The 20503-nt window shown below is 43.3% G+C and overlaps 1 protein-coding gene across 9 annotated transcripts in view; it reads right to left on the reverse strand.

Moving 5' to 3' along the window:
• Nucleotides 1-20503, reverse strand: part of SHROOM2 (shroom family member 2) — a 206558-nt gene that overhangs the window by 39229 nt on the left and 146826 nt on the right. For 7 of the 9 annotated variants that reach the window (XM_050963270.1, XM_050963278.1, XM_050963286.1 and 4 more), the window contains one exon: nt 20117-20214. In XM_050963270.1, the coding sequence (XP_050819227.1) occupies nt 20117-20214 (98 nt within the window). Of the gene's footprint in view, nt 1-13002; nt 13263-13636; nt 13786-20116; nt 20215-20503 lie in introns of those variants that run through there. The other 2 variants (XM_050963336.1, XM_050963345.1) reach the window with 2 other exon arrangements.

Below are 20503 nucleotides of genomic sequence, written 5' to 3' on the forward strand. Positions count from 1 at the left end.
CTTTTCTCTGCTAAGGGCTTTTTAGCAGAGAGAAACAGTTTGGTTTTAAAAGGGAACCAGAGAGAATTTTTTTTTTTCTGCTCTCTCTGGCAGTTTGTGGCTTGCATGTTAAGCAAGAAGCCATTAAGGAGCTGTTACAGGTCTTTTGTCATGCAATAGCACTCCCATTAGGAGTCATTACCAGCACTATATACATGCAAATAAAGTGGGTTTTCAGGTTTACTTAACATTGAAAATTTGCTAAAGGCACTGTTGCTAGGCAGACTTCAGGAGGCAACAGAGAACCTGCAGTTCAGAAGATAAACACCGGAGGGCACCCCAACACAAGAAAACAGGAACCATGACTTCTAAGGGAAAAATTGAGGCCGAAGAACAAATCAAAGAAGCTGAACACAGGCGAGAGATGGAAAAACACAAACAGGAACTAGAAATAAAACAAAAAGAGATGGAGATGAAAGAAAGAGAAGAACAAATCAAAGAGGCAGCACACAAAAGAAAACTAGAAGAAGAAGAAGAGGTGGCCTACCGAAGGAAACAAGCAGAAGAAGAGATGGCCCACCGCCGAGACATGGAAAAACACCAAAAAGAAATGGAAAAACACCAAAAAGAGAATGAAGAGAAGGAAAAACAGAGAAAACATGAACTGGAGTTGGCAAAAGCTGGGCTGCATGTGCCAGCCAACCCTAACAACCCGGCACCAATTATTGCTCCACAGCACAGGAAATTTCCCACCTACAAGGCAGGTGATGACACCGAGGCCTTCTTGGAAAATTTTGAAAGAGCCTGTCTTGGGTACAACATCCCCGAAGACCAGTACATGGTAGAATTGAGGTCACAGCTCAGTGGACCTTTAGCAGAGGTGGCAGCTAAAATGCCTAAGCAGCAAATGAATGACTATAAACTTTTTCAAACCAAGGCCAGATACAGGATGGGGATAACCCCAGATCATGCCCGTCGGCGCTTCAGAACCCAAAAGTGAAAACCAGAGGTGTCATTTCCCAAACACGCCTACTACATTGCAAAAAACTATGAGGCCTGGATAACAGGAAACAACGTTCAAACCTTGGAAGAACTGCACCTCCTCATACAAATGGAGCAGTTCTTGGATGGTGTTCCTGAAGACATCACACGGTACATACAAGATGGAAAACCCAAAGATCTCGCTGAGGCGGGGAAAATGGAAGCCAAATGGATGGAACTGGCAGAAAGCAAGAAAGCTACTGTCAAGGGGAACGATTACCCCAGGGGGCACACAGACCATAAACCCTACAACCGAGGACAGCCAAAGACCCCACATACCACCCAAGTAAAGCCACAGACACCCTACTCTTCCACCTCACCAGTCTCCAGTAACTCACCTCGGCCCAGTGACCCATCAGATGGAAGATGCTTTAAGTGTAATGAACTGGGACATATCAAGGCCAACTGTCCAAAGAACACCATGCGAGTGCAATTCATTACACCACCATCACACCAAAGATCCCCAGGCCCGGATGCCTCTCAAATACCCTTGGAGCAAAGGAAAAATTTGAGAGTGGGCGGAAAAAAGGTTACTGCGTGGAGAGACACGGGGGCACAAGTGTCAGCTATCCACCAATCCTTCGTTGACCCCAAATTCATCAACCCAAAGGCCAAAGTTACAATTTACCCCTTCATGTCACAAGCTGTAGACTTGCCTACAGCTCAACTGCCTGTCCAGTACAAAGGCTGGTCAGGAATGTGGACTTTTGCAGTCTATGACAATTATCCTATCCCCATGCTACTGGGGGAAGACTTGGCCAACCAGGTGAGGCGGGCCAAGAGAGTGGGAATGGTTACACGTAGCCAAACCAGGCAAGCTTCCAGAACCATTCCTGTTCCTGAGCCGTCCACAAAGGCCCCGTCTGTGTTACCAAAGACCCAAACAGAGGTAGTGAACCCGGATTCCATGCCTACCACTGAAACAGCCACAGCATCTCCAGTCCCAGGCCCGGAACTGGAACAGCAACCAGCACCAGCAAGTGCAACCACATCTTCAAACTCAACGCCAGAGGGCGCCAGCGAGCCAAAACTGGCAAAAGCAAACTAAGTCTTTGTTTTCTGTCTGCCTGCTTTCTCTGAGCTTTGAAGAAGTAGTTTCTACTTTCTAGTCTTCTGTTTCTAAGTGTAAAAACAAAGAGATCAAATAGTAAGTTATATGGTTTCTTTTCTTTGGTATTTGCATAAATATAAGTGCTGGAGTGCTTTGATTTGTATTCTTTTTAAATAAGGCTGTTTATTCAATATTCTTTTAAGCAATCGACCCTGTATTTTGTCACCTTAATACAGAAAAACCATTTGCATGTATTTTTTCTTTCTTTTTATATAAAGCTTTCTTTTAAGACCTGTTGGAGTTTTTCTTTACTTCAGGGAAATTGAGTCTGTACTCACCAGGAAATTGGTGGAAGGAAGAAATCAGGGGGAGATCTGTGTGTGTGTTGGATTTGCTAGCCTGATTTTGCATTCCCTTTGGGGGAATAGGAAAGTGCTTTTGGTTTCCAGGACTGGGAACGGAGAGGGGGAGTCACTCTGTTTGGATTCACAGAGCTTGTGTCTGTGTATCTCTCCAGGAGCACCTGGAGGGGGGAAGGGAAAAAGGATTATTTCCCTTTGTTGTGAGACTCAAGGGATTTGGGTCTTGGGGTCCCCAGGGAAGGTTTTTCAGGGGGACCAGAGTGCCCCAAAACACTCTAATTTTTTGGGTGGTGGCAGCAAGTACCAGGTCCAAGCTGGTAGCTAAGCTTGGAGGTTTTCATGCTAACCCCCATATTTTGGACGCTAAGGTCCAAATCTGGGACTAAGGTTATGATAACCCCCTCCCTGAACAAACCTCCTTACAGCACACAATTTGATCCATGCCTTAAAAAAGGACAGATCCCAAGATCCGCATTGTAGCAGAGGCTTACAGTAATAACTAAAAGTGTGCCCATGAGACTTGACTGGGTAGCAGTGTTTTGAAGAGAAAGGATCAGAGGATGCAGCAGACTCATTCTGTAGCTATGCTAACCTTTTCACTGCTGGATCACTCCCCACATTCTTTCGTTTTCTTCTGCCAGAGCTAGCAGGTGATTTTCTGCTAAACATTAACAGGCAACTAGCATATTCTGTAGCAGTTAAATATGACATCTGATCCTACAGAACAGCAGTCAGTGTAGTACATGGTGTCTGACACCATCAGGTGGTCCAGAGACATTTATACGGAACACATCATAGGACACTGTCAATATTACACTGAGTAATCGAGGCCGCTGACCAGGGAAATAACCCACTTCCTTCCCTGATGAACCAAGGGATGCACCCCATCCATGTACTCATTCACTACATCGATACTGACTTGGACTCCTTATACAGTCCATGGGTGGCGTACCTGAGCCGACTTATCCACTGACACTTTAAAAACTCTTGCACTCCAATCTGAGTCTATGCCAGTTATGTGATATATCTCTTCACCCTTGCAACCGATACCTGTAATCCCTCATAACTCAAGCCTGACCCCAGATGTACAGTACCTTCCCTCTTGTGTCTATTTAACTTTAAACATTAACTTTAATAAAAATTTTAAATCTGAAGAGGGTCAGGAAGAATTTGAGATTTGACAAGAAATTGCTAAAAATACAGATGGCACAGTGCTTTCCCTCATAAACATCTTCTTTCCCCCTCTCTAGGTAAATTTTAACAAGTGAACTGAAGTGAAATTGAGGGTTTGCTTTTACCAGTTCAGCCACTGGATTCTCCTATACCTGCTGTTTTGTTTTATAATTATTCCATACATCATTAAATACCCTGAGCTCAAAATATTAACAGCAACAGCTATATTCATCCTCAAAATAACTGATGTATTTCATTCCAAGTCAGAATATCAGGACTTGCACGTTTTAGTCAAAGATCCGTTATACAGCCACTCATCAGGACCCTGATTCAGCAAAGTATTTAAACAAGTGCCTCCCAAGCGCGGGAGTAATCCCCTTGAGTTCATTTGGACTGTTCATGCGTCTAAGGTTAGTTATGTATGTTGCTGACCTGGGGTGCAGAATAACAGCCAACGCCTCACTAATCAAAGAGTCTGCCTATGCTGGAACTGGAGCTGTGATTTCTATCTTGAGAAGAGCTCCAGCGAGTGGACTAACAACAGAGTAAGTGTTCCTGCACAGGCAGTGGGAGGGACTAGTCTCGATGGGTACATAACTAGGGTTTCAGATAGGATTGTACTCAGGGAGACTAGCCCATCCAACCACCGCTACACGGCTACCTTTAGCATGCTAGCTTGATCAAGAGCTACTTGCATGGGTACGTCTACCTGAGCTGGATATTACACCTCCAGCCCCTGGGCAGACACCCAAAATGGAGTGGATGACCGAGTTATAAAATCTAACAGTTATTCTTCATACTAACCATGTTTTTAAAATGTTCTTCTATGATATTCTCACCACTTATCCTTAAATCCCTTTCCTAGCTCAGTGCCTCACTCCCACCAGTAATGGTGTCCAAATAGCTTTTTCCAGAACATAAAACACCAGTGAATCCTGAAAGTGACAGCCCCATAGAGCAGCAGAGTTAGCTGCCCAAGTGGTATTATCTAACTACACATTTCTCTGGGTATTAATCCAAAGACTTTAATACACATTTGGAACTATTACAGTTATTATGTAAATCACTTCTGTGTATTTTTAACTGCTTCCTTCCCCAGGGTTCCAGAGCTTCTAAATGCTCCTTTGGTGCCTAAAAGTGGTACCCCCTGCTCAGCGCTCTTATGAAATAATAATAATGAACAAAACAAAACTAAATTAAGTGCTAAGATCAGGGCTACCCAAATGGCCAAATCCTCCTCCTCTCTATTCCACACTGTGCGTTAAATGTGTCTCAGTGACACTCCCCTCGCTGTTTGGATCAGTGGAGGTGACCTGCTTAACTGAGACCAGAATATTGTCCAATGAGGTTGCCCCTGTGTAACTGAAAGAAGTGGCTGCAGCAGAGCCAGAAGAGTGGGAAATTGAAAGTAAAGCAGGGTTCTAACTTTGCAGGACTGGCAATTAAAAAGACCATGTTATTACTTATAAATTGAACACACGTTGAAGAAATCACTGAGATAAAATCAATACAGAATTCCAGCAGACTGGCTTTGCAGTTGCTTTCAGACTAGAACTGCTCTTGAAATCTGTTTTTAAATTACTCAAATGCAAATGATCAACTGAATTCAGATACCAACCTCTTCCCCAATAGAGGGGCTTCCACATCTCTGTAGCAGTTCTCGTGTCCCACTTTTCCATCCCTGTGCCAGCCACTCTGCACTGCACCCTCTATCCTTCCCAATCAATAATTGTACATCATGGCCAGAAGGATTCCCAAGGCAACAAAGGGCATCCCCTCTGTCCCTGCATAAGCATATTGCTTTCAAAATACACCCACTACAGAGGAGCAAGACAGAACTATTTTATTGTAAGATAAACCGTTTAAAATACTCAAATAAATATGTTTTGACCTTTGTGTCACCAAAAGCCAACAAACAAACACCGAGAGAAGGAGATCAGTTTTCTCCAGGAGGCACAATTTTATAGCAGAGCTGTCATTTCTCAAAATAGGGGATTGTAATGGGAAGACTGCATAACTTTCACCATTTATCAGAGGGCCAAAGACATGACTGAACTCCTGTTGAAGTCAATGAGAGTCTTTCCATCAGCTCGCTCAATCAGGTCCCAAATGAACTGTGAAATCTCACACAATCAGGCCTTGTCTACACTACACAATTAAGTCGACCTATGTTAGGTCGCTGTATAGCCACTGCAGTAATTAGTGCAGTTTTTCATGTCCACACTGCCCTCCTTCTGCCAATGGTTCAGATCATTAGAAGGGCTTGCACTGACTTAAGTGGGGCACTGGGGAGGAGGGGGGAGAGGCTGACAGCTTGAGCTGGGAGCCCCACTACCCAGTGCTGACAGCCCAGGCTTTCAGTGCTGGGCAGTTGAGCTCCCAGTTGGGAGCTCCGTGTGGGGCTGACAACCTGGGCTCTCAGTGCTGGGTAGGGTTGCCAGGTGACCGGTTTTCGACCAGAACGCCCCATCGAAAAGGGGCCCTGGTGGTGCTGGTCGGCGCTACTAACCAGGCTGTTAGAAGTCTGGTCAGCGGCAGGGGGTCGGGGGCAGGAGCTAAGACAGATTCTCTACCTGTCTTGGCTCTGCGTGGCTCCCAGAAGCAGCTGCCGCTCAGGGGTAGGGGAGCATGTGGAGTACCGGCTCTGCAGCTCCCATTGGCCAGGAACCGCAACCAATTGGAGCTGCGGGGGTGGCGCCTGGGGGTGTGGGGACAGTGCGCGGATGGAGCCTCCCTGCACCTAGGGGCTGAAAGGATCTGGTAGCTGCTTCTTAGGAGCCGCGGTTATCACCATCAGGACACTGCATCTCAACCCCCTGCACCAGCCCAGAGTCTCCTCCTGCACCCAAACTCCCTCCTGGAGCCCACACCCTCACCCTCACACCCCAAACCCCTGCCTCAGCCTGGAGCCCTCTCCTGCATTTTGAAACCCTCATTTCTGGTCCCACTCACAGCCCGCAGCCCCAGCCGGAGCCCTCAATTCCCTCCTGCACCCCAACCTGGGCCAGCTCCAGGCACCAGCGCAGCAAGCAGGTGCTTGAGGCGGCCAACAGAGAGGGGCGGCCTGTCCGGCTCTTCAGCGGCGGGTCCCTCAGTCCCTCTTGGAGGGAATGACCTGCCACTGAATTGCCACCGAAGAATGAAGCGGTGGCAGTAGAACTGCCACCGAAGTGCCACAAACATGGCTCCCCCACCCCCACTGCATGGGGCGGTAAAAACACTGGAGCCGGCCCTGACCCCAGCCTCCTGCCCAAGCCCCCTGCTTCACCTCAAACCACTCATCCCCAGATCCACCCCAGAGTTCACACCCCTGGCGGAGTCCTCACCCTCCTCCCCAGCAGGGCCAGCTCTACAGTTTTCACTGCCCCACGCAGAACACCGAATTGCCGCCGCGGGTGGCGGGGGCAGTCCGTGTGCCTTTAGGGTGGCAGGTGTATTTCCGCAGCGGCGGCAATTAGGCAGCAGCTTCTATGTTTAGCTGAAGCCGCCGCAGACAGCTAAACATAGAAGCTACTGCAGAATTGCCACCGCCGCGGGAACGCGCATGCTGCCCTAAAGACACACGGACTGCCCCTGCTGTCCGTGGCGGCAATTTGGTGTGCTGCTTCGGGGCAAAACAACAGGGACTGCCGCTTGGAATGCTGGTGCCTGGAGCCAGCCCTGCTCCCCAGCCTGGTGAAAGTGAGTGAGCGTGGAGGACAGCGAGAGATGGAGGGAGGGGCGATGGAGCGAGTGGAGAGCAGGGCCTTGGAGAAGGGGTGAGGTGGGAGTGTTTGGTTTTGTGCAATTAGAAAGTTAGCAACCCTAGTGCCGGGCAGTGCGGTGCTGACAGGCCATGTATGTAACGCAGTGTCTACACAGACACTGCACTGCCCTCACTAGATCATCCGAAGTGCTATGCCTCTAGTGGACATGGAGTTATTAGTTTCGTGTAATGGGAGACTTACATCAGCAGGAGTAATACTGTAGTGTAGACATTTACAGAGTTAGGATGATATAAGCTGCCTTACGTCGACCTAACTCTGTAGTCTAGGCCAGGCCTCAATTGTGATTCATCTGAAAAGAACTAGGGAGAAAGAAAAGGTGGATTATGAGTAAGTGTATGCACATGTGTGTCTTGGAAATCAGAAAAGGTATTAGATATTGTTCATGTCAGTTTTTTTTATACTGATATGTGTATATACACACACAGATATTACAGACAGAGCTGGTGGAATTGCCTGACACTTCCCATTATAACACTGTTTTCAATTCTTTGTAACTTTGGCAAACTTTAACCATTTTGGTTGAAAATTTCCATGCCGGGTGTCTGCCTCTCGTCGAAATTCTTTTGGAAAACTTCTGCCAAAATAGTTCTGCCATTTCTCACATGGTGGCCAATGAAAAATACAGTTTTGCTCATGTTATAAAAATTCTGGCAACTCTTAATTTGAGAAGCTCTAATATCCCCCATGCTTTGGGGAAGGGACTTGAAATTTGTAGGGCAGGACAGATGCTGTGTGTCAGTAATGTTCCTTTTGCTGTCCCACATAAATTCTTCTAAGATTCTGTCTGTACTGAGCATGCTACACCACCAGTTGTAACTCTGGAATGCTGTAGGCCATGCCAGACCAGGTACTGAAACTGAGAGCAGGGAGGCTGTCTCTCCTGTGCTCTTAGTGAGATCCCTGCAAGTGCCCAGAAAGTTGGGAGGAGTAAACCACACAATTCAAAGACAGACGGAACAGAATTTAGAACTGTGTGCATGCGTGGCTTAGCGGGAGCGAGGGGAAACATGTGACGGCAGACTGGATACTGCTGTGGGGAGGAAGTGAAACAGACCACGAGTTGGGATGTGGGAGACCCTGGGACGGAGAGTCAAGGACAGGGGAGACTGGGAGATAAGGGAGGTGGATCCACAGATTTTAAAGTCAGACTATTCTATGCTGGGTACCTGCCTCAAGATGGCTTTTTTTAAATTAATGTTTCAGCAAATAGGGTTCAGCTGTTCCAAAAATGAAATGAGGGAAAGGTATGTTGTGCCTACGTTAAAAATTTCTTAAAGCTGTGTGTCTGAGAAACTGTAGGGCCTCCACACTTCTGAGGAACATGAAATTTGGCAGGGATGTTGCCCTGGTGTCAGGGCTGTGCTTTTTACTGACCCTATGAAAATACACCCAAGTTTGGCAGAATTATTAGCCTCTGATTATCTCAGTTCACACACTTTCAGCAGAGACTTGTTAGTATTTGGCAGCTAAATTCTCTAAAGATTTTGTCTGCACTGAGCATGCTCTATCTCAGGGAATCAAGGGCAGAGCAGGACTTACTACTTTTTCCAAAGGACCCAGCACTTGAGTGCTTCAGAGCCATTAACTATTTTATTTATCTTTACAACATTCTGTGAGGTAAAGTGGAATTATTATTCCTGATTTTACAGATTGCAAATTAAGGCATAGACACATCAACATGCAGCACCCAGAGAACAGGGCCCAGGCAGCACTCAGCGCCAGAGAACAGGGCCCGGGCAGCACTCAGCACCCGGAGAACAGAGCCAGGCAGCACCCAGAGAACAGTGCCTGGCTGCACCCCGAACCTGGAGAACATTGTCCAGCAGCACCCAGAGAACAGCGCCCAGCAGCACCCGGAGAACAGCTCCCGGTAGCACCCAGCACCCAGAGAACAGCGCCTGGCAGCACCCAGCACCCGGAGAACAGCGCCCGGCAGCACCCAGCACCTGGAGAACAGCGCTCGGCAGCACCCAGCACCCGGAGAACAGCGCCCGGCAGCACCCAGAGAACCACCCCAGCACTGGAGGTCCCAGGCAGTGCCCAGAACACGGCGTGCTCTGTGCTGGTATTATTTGTACTCTGGAAGTGCTCACAACATGGCAGGTACCGTGTCCCCCACCTCACCCTGCCCCTCGCACACAGTGCCAGGCTCCCAGGAGCAGAGCAAGTGGCTGTGGCACCGAGAACAAGCCTGCATTGGGAAGGGACCTAGAGGACTCTGCCAACTTCACACATGGCAGAGTGCGGTCATGTCATCCACCACGGACAGTTGATGGGGCAGTGTGCAGCAGTGTTCAGTGGGAGAGGGGAACAGCTCCCAGCATGCCCTGCACGGGGGGCCGGGGGAGCACAGCTCCCAGCATGACTTATGAGGAGAGGCTGAGGGAACTGGGTTTATTTAGTCTGCAGAAGAGAAGAATGAGGCGGGATTTGGTAGCTGCTTTCAACTACCTGAAAGGGGGTTCCAAAGAGGATGGATCTAAACTGTTCTCAGTAGTAGCACATGACAGAACAAGGAGTAATGGTCTCAAGTTGCAGCGGGGAAGATTTAGACTGGATATTAGGAAAAACTTTTTCACTCGGAGAGTGGTGAAGCACTGGAATGGGTTACCTAGAGACGTGGTGGAATCTCCTTCCTTGGAGATTTTTAAGGTCAGGCTTGACAAAGCCCTGGCTGGGATGATTTAGTTGGGATTGGCCCTGCTTTGAGCAGGGGGTTGGACTAGATGACCTCCTGTGGTCCCTTCCAACCCTGATATTCTATGAAGAGTACACTAATTTTAGGTGCCCAACCTAAGATGCTTATGGCCTGATTTGTCTGAAAACATAGCTTTTTATATCGCTATTTTTTCAGTACGGCTCCCACGGACTTAGAGTCATAGAATATCAGGGTTGGAAGGGACCTCAGGAGGTCATCTAGTCCAACCCCCTGCTCAAAGCAGGACTTCACTGAGTGCTCAGCACTTCTAATATCAGACCCCAGGGGTGTCAAGTTGAGTACACAGAAAATGAGGATGACACAGCCACCTTTGAAAAGATGAGATTACGTGACTTGCCCAGCATCACATAGGAATGCTGTGGGAGAGACAGGGATTGAATCCAATTCTCCAGGGTGGCGCTCAACTGCCAAAGTCTCAATCCTCCTACAGTCCCTGAACACACCTTCTAATGTCTGAAACAAATGAGGTAGGGTCCTACAGACAAAAGTCTCCTTTACTACACAACCCTGATTCATCCCCAGAACACATCCCTCCTGTGCATAAAACAAGACAGGGATCCTGAGGGGAAAAAACAGTATTCAACTAGATAATTCAAGACTGTATCATAATTAGGTTTGTCAGATTTAGATTTTTATATACTTTTGACAGACATTATCAATATTTTGAAACTTTTTTTTTGGTTTTTATCAATTTAAATTTTCATGATTACAGGAAGTTATGGGGGAGTTTGATAATTATTTAATGAGAGTAGATGTTGAGATTCAAAAAGTTAAAACTTTGTAACCCTTAAAACACAAATTGCCAATATCCCATGGAAAAAAGACAAAGTAAACATTCTTGAAAACTACAGTTTGATTTAAGCAGCATTTTTCTTACTTCACCTAACTGTGAATTTTTATTTTCATCAATAGAAATATACTTCTGTTAGTTTGTGTGCACATTATAAAGTTAAAATTTATTGAAATTTGCCAATAAAAATAAAATCCTTCCAAGCCTACTCATACTGCAGACATACACATGGGCATGTGTGTCAGAATGGGAGAACCTTAATTCTGTCATTTCCCAACTTCTCAGTACTTGACTTTGCAACCTTAACATTCTTTTAATGTAATTTTTTGTATGAATATACATATATATCATGTACATATTTTATTACTAAAGTGCTTTATTATATATAAGTGATACAAATTATGCATTATAATTTGCTTTTGGTTGGGGAACTTGGAATATATTCCAAAAGTGCCAGATCCTAAACTCTATGAGAGTCTAAAAACACTGTTAAAATATTTGTGAGAAAAACAAAATCGTATATAGCAAAGAAACCATGCCAATGAAATTATTTAACCACCACGATGATGACTGCTTTATGATGATTATTTAAGGACGCAGGTCTTGGTTCAAAGCACATTAATTGCTGCAGAAGCAGCAGAGCAGTTCATTGCCTTAGCAATGCTGGCCTGAAGTCTTGGAAGGCTACGTCCAGCACAGGCTACTGAAACAAGTGGTCTTAAAGACTCACTTAAGCTACTGGCAAACCAAATGTTAAAAAGGAAGAGCACAAGGAGAACTATTATTTTGAAGAAAAAACCCTCTGTCCTCAATAGGCCACAGCCACAGAATAGGGGGACACACAAAATAACCAGGATACTCCCAGAAATATAACAGCAGCATGTTGTTGTTACATTATAACCCATATCCCATCTAAGGTATCTTGTGTTTTCCACAGCCAGGCAAAATGTCCATTAGTTAGTGTATTACTGAAGAGCCAAGAGGCAGATAATGTTATCTGTGCAGTCAATCAAAATGGATCCCACAGCAATTCTATATTTCATGTGACAGAAAAAATGTCACTCCAGCTTCATAACCCTTATATAATCATGATTGTTTATTGGTATGATCTATGGAGATGATTATTTCTAGTCAGTCTGCTTTATTAGAACCTCTTATCTGTGACCCACTTACATGCCAACGTGAATGAAAATTGTTTCTGACCTCATATTTTTATTTTAACAAATGTCACCTCTCTGCACACAGAAATAAGCACATAGATTTCTTTCCAACAGATCCAACCTCATTCTGCAAGAAACTATTGAACATATGTTGGCAGATAAGAATATAGGCCAGTCTATCATGGTCAACTGTAAACAGCACAAAGCATATTTCTGAAGTAAAATCAAATTTGATTATAATTACATTTCTAGTAATATCATGGGAGTGGGAGAGACACTATTCTCCTTTCCTTTATGAGGGAAAAAAATCCCTCCCTCCTTCCTACCACTATACACATTAAATCAATAATAAAATAAATGTTTATGGCCAATCTTTTGCTTGCTTTTTCAATTTCAAATCTTTCTTCATATGCAGTCAGCGGTATGCATGGATTCAAAATGACTACCTCCCACAGGAGTAAGCTAGTTAATATGTACTGTACTGAATCCCTGAACTGAATTTCAAGCAGAAAATCCTAACAATGTAAAAACACCCATTGTGTTATATAAATGGCAACCATAGCAGGAACAAAAGAAATATTACCTAACACTGCCAGCAAAGAAATCTCAGTCACTGAAAAAAGGCTGGCTACAAAATCACTTGCAATCTGTCCTTTTTAATAAAAGTTATTGGGAAATAAATTCTAGAACTAAAAATCCAGGCATAGTAAGTTGAAATGTGCCCATTTTTTAAAATATCAGCAGCTAGGCAGCACTCAGTACCAGAATAGATTAGAAGACAGAAAAAGGCAACATACTTAGTTAATTATAACTAGTTCACCTGAGGTTCTCAAACAAGGACTGAAGTGAACCCCTCGGAGCTCATCTCTAAAGGATTCACAGACAGCTATTTTTAATCAATTAGCATGCACACCCACATTTCATTATCATATTTTCACTCACACCTGGCTGTTCACTCACCGCTTTCTTCCAATGGTCAGCATCCATTTCCAAGTTCCAAGCTCATACCTGCTGATTTGGAAAGGGTCTTCATCTGAACCTGTGCTCACAATAACAATTTTGCCAAGAAACCAGAAATACAAAAACCTCTCTTACAAAATACAGCAGTGAAGAACGCAAAGGCTGGAAGTCATATAGTGAGGATAACAGCACTGCAGACTTCAGCCCAGAAAATAAACATTTTTGAAAGGCACTGCCTTCTAATTCCAGTGTGCATTATGCCAATTGTGAAAACAAAAGCTGCTAAAAACAGCCCGTGCACAAGCACGTCCACACCACATGCACACACACACACAACCCCCATCTAGCTGGAATTTTCCCCCCTAAACCTCAGGGACTAGAACAAACATACATACTTCAAAAAAAAAAAAAAAGACAATTCTATATAATGCACTGCCTCACTTGTAATTTGTAGCTGTAGCTACTGCAGACAGGGATGGGCAAACACAGCTTGTGGTTAAAGACTTGGAGAACAAAAGAAATACTGTATGAATGACTACTGCAAAGATCACTTAAGAACCAACAGACGATAACTGAAGATAATGCACACATTTATTATTCTAGCACTTTAATACTAAATACAGGGAAAACTTACCAGGATTTATAGATGTTTGCCTCTATCCACTGCATACATGAGCTTTTGCACCCTTGCAAATACCCCAGCCTGTTTCAAAGACATACAGAACTGATTCTGTCTCAACCTCTGTATCTAATTTACTGTAATACAGAGGATTTTCAAAGCCATGCCTCACAACAGCTGGTTTGTTTTTGCCTGCTTCTATATGACTGACAAGTTCATACAAGCTCTGTCAACTTTAACCTTGATGACTGAAGGCTTGGTTTGTATTATATGTTACATCATCAAAAACGTCTGACTTCAAGGAGAAAAACTCACAGTCTTCAAAGCTTATTTGTTTTTTGTTTTTGTTAAAAAGCCTTTTAATGTCTCATTTTGTATTTCAATCATGAACATTATGTCCTATTTCAGCAATGATAATTTTTAAATATTCAGATATAAACTAATTAATATCAATCGGCTTACCTTCTCAATCACATTTAAATTACTACATAAATTAATTAGGCATATAATAAGAAGTATCTTCATTAAAAGCCTTCCAACCTGGAAAAAAATGTGTCTATACACATACTTATAGAGATGATTGTGTATAGATAGAACTAAACGATATACACACACACGCTCTAAACCTCATTCACCCTGCAGACTCCTATGATCTGATGAGATCATGGCGATCACAAGAGTGAAGTGTGAGTTGCCTATAGTGTGGCCAAAAGCGTGCGTTAATCCTTCCACATAGCTTCTCTGGGTTATGTTTTATATATTTAAAGACTATCACAATATTTTTAAAAGGAAAATGCTCTTAATAAAATCACATACCAAATATCCCTGCACTAGCCATTTGATACCCTTACCTCAGCACTCTGATATATCAGTGACAGGCACCTTAGAAATAGCAGACAGATTAAATAAGAGAGCAATTCTGCACGTTTCTTTTTATAAGATTCTGTTTCTTAAAGAAACAGGAAAACAATCTGAATATCTTGTTGACATTTATAGCCCCCAAACTTTCAGTTTCAATTCAAGTTCACAATGCCCTTCATTAGGAGATTTTGACATCAGACACAACTCACTCAGTCCTTACTTAGTTTGCATAATGCAGTTTAATTGGTTAATAGGCTGTAACTGCTCTGGTTGTCTCACAGTCAGCATCTAAGATCATGGCTGTGACAGATGACTGTTTAAGAGTTTCTTATAACTCAAATTTACTGGCATAGTAGTCTCTTCATTCCTCTCCATCACACTGCAGGCTGATATACACCATAATACATGTTGCTAAGGCCCACATAATGAAAGACCAAAATATTCCATGGCAGGGGTGGCCAAACTTACTGAGCCCTCCAAGTCACGTACGACAATCTTCAGAAGTTTGAGAGCTGGGGCACACCTGCCGGGGGCCAGAGCTCAGGCTTCAGCCCCATGGGAAGCGCTTGATGGGGCTCAGAGCTTCAACCCTGCTCCTGCTGAAGCCTCGAGCCCTGGCAGGTGCACCCCACAGGGCTGAAGCCCCGAGACCCCTCACTCCCACTGGGCAGAAGCCCCTACTGAACCACCCGTTACAAGGCAGAGGTCCTGAGTTGCCTCCCTTCCCTGGTCCGGTAGGTGGAGAATGGGGGAAAACTTGGGAGGGGCGGGCTCCATAAGCCGCATTTTAACGGTAAAAGAGCCATAGTTTGGCCAGCTCTGTTCTATAGGATAGCTCGCAGCAAGGCAGTACAGTAAGAGTGGACAGTTGAATCTCCTCTTTATTTAGTATATTCGGACCACATGAACTGCCATACCGGAACAGACAAATAGACCAGCTAGTTTGGTATCCTCTCTTCAATGGTGGCTTATACCAGATAACTCAGAAGAGAGAACAAATCCCTACAATGTCCATTTACTTTAATTAGAGCTGGGTCAGGCCTGAAGAGCTGATACTATATTTAACACCTCTTAAATGTAAAAAAGCAACAGGAAGATCTGGATGACCTTGTAAACTGGAGTAATAGCAACAGGATGAAATTTAATAGTGAAAGTGCAAGGTCATGCATTTAGGGATTAATATTCACCCTCACATGTTCTAGTAGGCTTCTTTTACAGACTAACCTCCTTCTAGTCTGGGTCACATTAGTTGGAAGTAACAGAGGAGAAGGAGGACCTCAGAGTATTGGTTGATCACAGGATGACTATGAGCCGCCAATGCAATATGGCCATGAAAAAAGCTAATGCGGTCTGGGGATGCATCAGGCGAGGTATTTCAAGTAGAGATCAGGAGATGTTAGTACCGTTATACAAGGCACTGTTGAGACCTCATCTGGAATACTGAGAGCAGTTCTGGTCTCCCATGATTAAGAAGGATGAATTCAAACTGGAACAGGTTCAGAGACGGGCTACTAGGATGATCCGAGGAATGGAAAACCTGTCTTATGAAAGGAGACTCAAAGAGCTTGGCTTGTTTAGCCTAACCAAAAGAAGGCTGAGGGGAGATATGATTGCTCTTTATAAATATATTAGAGGGATAAATAACAGGGAGGGAGAGGAATTATTTAAGCCCAGTACTAATGTGGACACAAGAACCAATGGATATAAACTGGCCATCAGGAAGTTTAGACTTGAAATTTGATGAAGGTTTCTAACCATCAGAGAAGTGAAGTTCTGGAACATCCTTCCAAGGGGAGTAGTGGGGGCAAAAGACATATCTGGCTTCAAGACTAAGCTTGATAAGTTTATGGAGGGGATGGTATAATGAGATTGGTCTTTGACTATTAGTAGTAAATTTGCAAAATGGCATGTGAAGGGATGTTAGATGGGGTGGGATCTGAGTTACTACAGAGAATTCTTTCCTGGGTGGTGGCTGGTGAGTCTTGCCCACATGCTCAGGGTTTAGCTGATAGCCATATTTGAGGTCGGGAAGGAATTTTCCTCCAGGGAAGATTGGCAGAGGCCCTGGGCAGTTTTCACCTCCCTCTGCAGTGTGGGGCATGGGTCACTTGCTGGAAGATTCTCTGCACCTTGAAGTCTTTAAACCATGATTTGAGGACTTCAGTGGCTCAGACACAGGTTTGATACAGGAGTGGATAGGTGAGATTCTGTAGCCTGCGATGTGCAGGAGGTCAGACTAGATGATAATGACCTTCTGACCTTAAAGTCTATGATTCTATGAACCTCTCACTGGTAGGCGGTATAACTGTGTTAATCATATAATAAACTATTAAATTTGTGCTTTTCTTTTGATGCAGGCTGACTTGTGCTACGGGCACACACACACACACTCTCTCTCTAACTCTCTCTAGGTCCAATTTTTAAAAGATAACCTTTTTAATGTAACACCCCTTAAATATCAAGGGCTACGCCTGTTTAAAATTTTCAGTGATCTCTAAGGGGATGTTAAAAGTGTAGCAAGTATTTGCTCTCATCAGACTGCAAACAAAGAAAAGGGAGGCCAAAATAACACTCTGCATTAAGTATACAGACAGCTATGAAACACACACACACTACCATTATCTATTGCTTGCTGAATTTTGGTAAGTCATTTCAATGGTAATTTTATATAGGAAATCAATATCCTTAAATAAATATGCACACATTGTATTATCTTTGTTTTGCATTTCAGTAGTATCTAGACTTGCCACCAGTTCAAGTTTTACCTGGACAGTTGGTTTTTGACTGCAAAGTCTAGTCAAAAAGAAAACTTGGCAGCCCTAAATGGCACCTGAACCAGAAGTCTAATTACTGTGGGGAGGCACCGGGTCATTAATCCGCGCCAGCCCCACTCAGCCAGGGCTGCTTCCTACCTGCAGGCAGGTTCCTTGAGATGATCCAGCGAGTAACGGGGGGAGGAGGGAAGAGGAGTGAGTGATGGATGCGGGGCCTTAGGGGGACGAGGCTGGGGGGGCAGTTGGTTGGGCCTTGCGGGAAAAGGCAAAGTGGGGGTGGGGCTTTGGCGGAAGGCAGAGCAAGGGTAGGGCACTGAGGGGGATGGGAGGAGCAGAGGGTAGGCCTTGGGGTCCGGTTACCAGCTATTAGAAAGGTAGCAACCCTACTAGTATAATTTCCAATACGTTTCAGTCCTAGAAGTTCAGAACTGGTCTTGGAATTCTGACAATTCTTGGAATTGTACCCAATGTGCGTGGGAATGCGAGTCAGAATGTTTACAGTTCATAGCAGTAGTGCTACTCGAATGAGCAGTTGTAACTATATCTAGAAGTGGTCCATTGCTCGCTGATCCCATAAACATAAAACAGAGGACTGGATACTAGAATTTAGACACTTTCTAGTTTTTCCAGAGATGGTACTAAGCGACTTAACTAAACATATAAATTCATTATAGTCTAAATCAAAAATGAAGCCAAATCCACGAAGTGGTTGAAAATTTTTGGTGGATTATAAACATCTTCATGCAAAGTAAACAAGATAAAATTATTTCCATTCTGGGCTGAAAATGCACAATACATAAAACGGACAAAGAAAAAACAAGCAAACTGACTGACTAATCAGCCACCCAAGCCCTGTAATTTCACTTTAAAGAGTATGGAGGGAAAATATATAAGCTGTTATTTTAATACTTCATTGCTTTTCATGTAAGATTCAATAGAAGAGATTAGATTCACAAATAATTCAGCATTCATGACAATATACACAGTATCTGTAATAAGCACAAAATATACACACTTATTTTAAACAACAAATCTATTACTCACAAAATAATCAAGGGAGTCTCTGGCTATAATTTTTCTGTTACAGAATGGAGACTGCAACCTACAGAATATTTCAGCCCCATACATTGATCTCATGAAATTACTTTTTGGCAGAAAGCTCAGGTCATCACAGGTTTAAGCCATTTAAAGATTTAGGGTTTGATCCTGCAGCTATGAAGCCAATAGCAAAGATCCAAAAATTTGATGCGGATGATGCAGGATCAGGCTTATAAGCAGTGTAATTTTATACAAGTAGCAAAAAAAATGATTAAACACGCCAGTAAGCAAATATTTTCTCCACAGGCTATTTGATTAATGTTCTAAGCCTAAATACAGATTAGCCAGATTAAACAAATTATTATTTACAAATTGCTAGCTTTGGAAAAAATATGAAATCAAATTTCTTTAGAGAAACTCCAAAGAACATAGGTTTAATTGAGATCACGATGAATGAGACTAGTTCCTTTATCACTTAGGCCTTTCACTATAGTAGTGACAATTTTAAAAATGGTTTTTTACAATTTCCACATAATAACCATTCATTATCATTCAGTGACCATTCATGGCATGAAAATTAAACTGTCCACTAAAGACATATATGCCCTCTACATAGTTTAAATGGCCTTGGCATCAGACAAAGAGCTGAGGGAAAGACCATGAAAGAGACCACTTTACTAAACCTTTTCCTACAATGTGGTGCAATGGTCAAATAGCAGAGCTGCAACAGCATGTGAAAACAGCTTACTGCTTTAAAACAAAAAAGTTATTACAGCTGGTGCCCACTCATGTGATTTACATGGATTCTATGTTATAAAGCGAGGATTGTGTTCCACAGACAGTGTTAAAATGCTGGCGTAGGTGTATTATTCAGATGCTTTTGTTACTAGAGTTCCACAATGCTAGATGGAAAACATCTTAGTTATATAGAGATGCTGTCTGCCTACACAGTCATCTCTAGTCCAGGCTCTCTCTTCTCTCCCTCACACACACCATTTTAAAAGCTACTGCACAGTAAATACAAAGAGCTACACATAATCAAAACACAGCAGATCACTTAAACCAATAGAACCCAATCTTCATAATATATAGTTTATAAGGTGGAAAATAATGAACACATTATACATAATACACATCAGCTGCTGATCATATGACACATGCATAGCTATACTCATATTGAATGTGCATTTGCTATATTAAGAAATTCTCTCTCATTGAAACAGTCTACCACTTAAAGATTCTAAGTACTTAGTTTCAATTATTTATCACAATAGCACCCAGAGGTCCCAAATCAGGATCAGGTCCCAACTGTGCTAGGCAGCTTGGAAGAACTGTGCTGTTTTTCTCCTATTAATTGGTGAGTGGAAAATCTCATTTGAGAGCCCTTTTATCTGTTTTACATTCAGTAACTTTATCTTTACAGAAAACTGACTTCTTATACCTACAGCAGTTGCCACGTGTATCCCTGACACACCCCTTTAGGAAAATCAAACACTTCCTTGTCTTTAAAACCATTTAATTGATTAATTTTAAGATTGGATCTCTTCCTACACCCTCATAATAAGACTCTGCTGGGACTGAAGAAAATACAATAAATTGGACACTAGGTAATTTTTTTAAAAGGTCTACTCCACAGTCAGAAGAAATCTTAGCACCAAGAGCTGTTATATCGTATGTGAGGGGGGAAAAAAGTCATAGCACAATGTTCAATATGAGTTTACCTCAACTTCTATTTTGGGTGGCAAACATCCAGCTCATTTGCTTATCATAGTCCTCAAATAAAACTTTTAGCCTTGGAGACAGAAAAGAAAAGCATACCTACCTTAGAGAGCAATTCTGCTCATCAGTGTTAGTTTTAGAGGAAATACACTCCCCATCTTCCCCTGAATCCTCAGTTTGCCTCATTTCAACTGTGACTTCCTGGAAAGGGTTTATAACATAGTAAGACACCAAGTCATCAAGTTTCAGTCTCCTGAAAATATATTATTATGGAACCTCTCATTTGTGGGTTCGCTCTGCTTGAGCATACATAAAGTCAGTAACATAACATGTCTTATGCTGGTTTGGCTTCAAGGGTTGTATAGTATGCCATGGGACATCTTCTATGGCACTAGGAACCTCACTGTGCTCATGTTACTAATTTATATCATCTCACTTGTCTAGAAGGAAACACTTAAAAATAATATTTATAAACTTTAGCAACTTCTAT

This window comes from Gopherus flavomarginatus, chromosome 1 (assembly GCF_025201925.1).
Source record: "Gopherus flavomarginatus isolate rGopFla2 chromosome 1, rGopFla2.mat.asm, whole genome shotgun sequence".
Lineage (NCBI taxonomy): Eukaryota > Metazoa > Chordata > Testudines > Testudinidae > Gopherus > Gopherus flavomarginatus.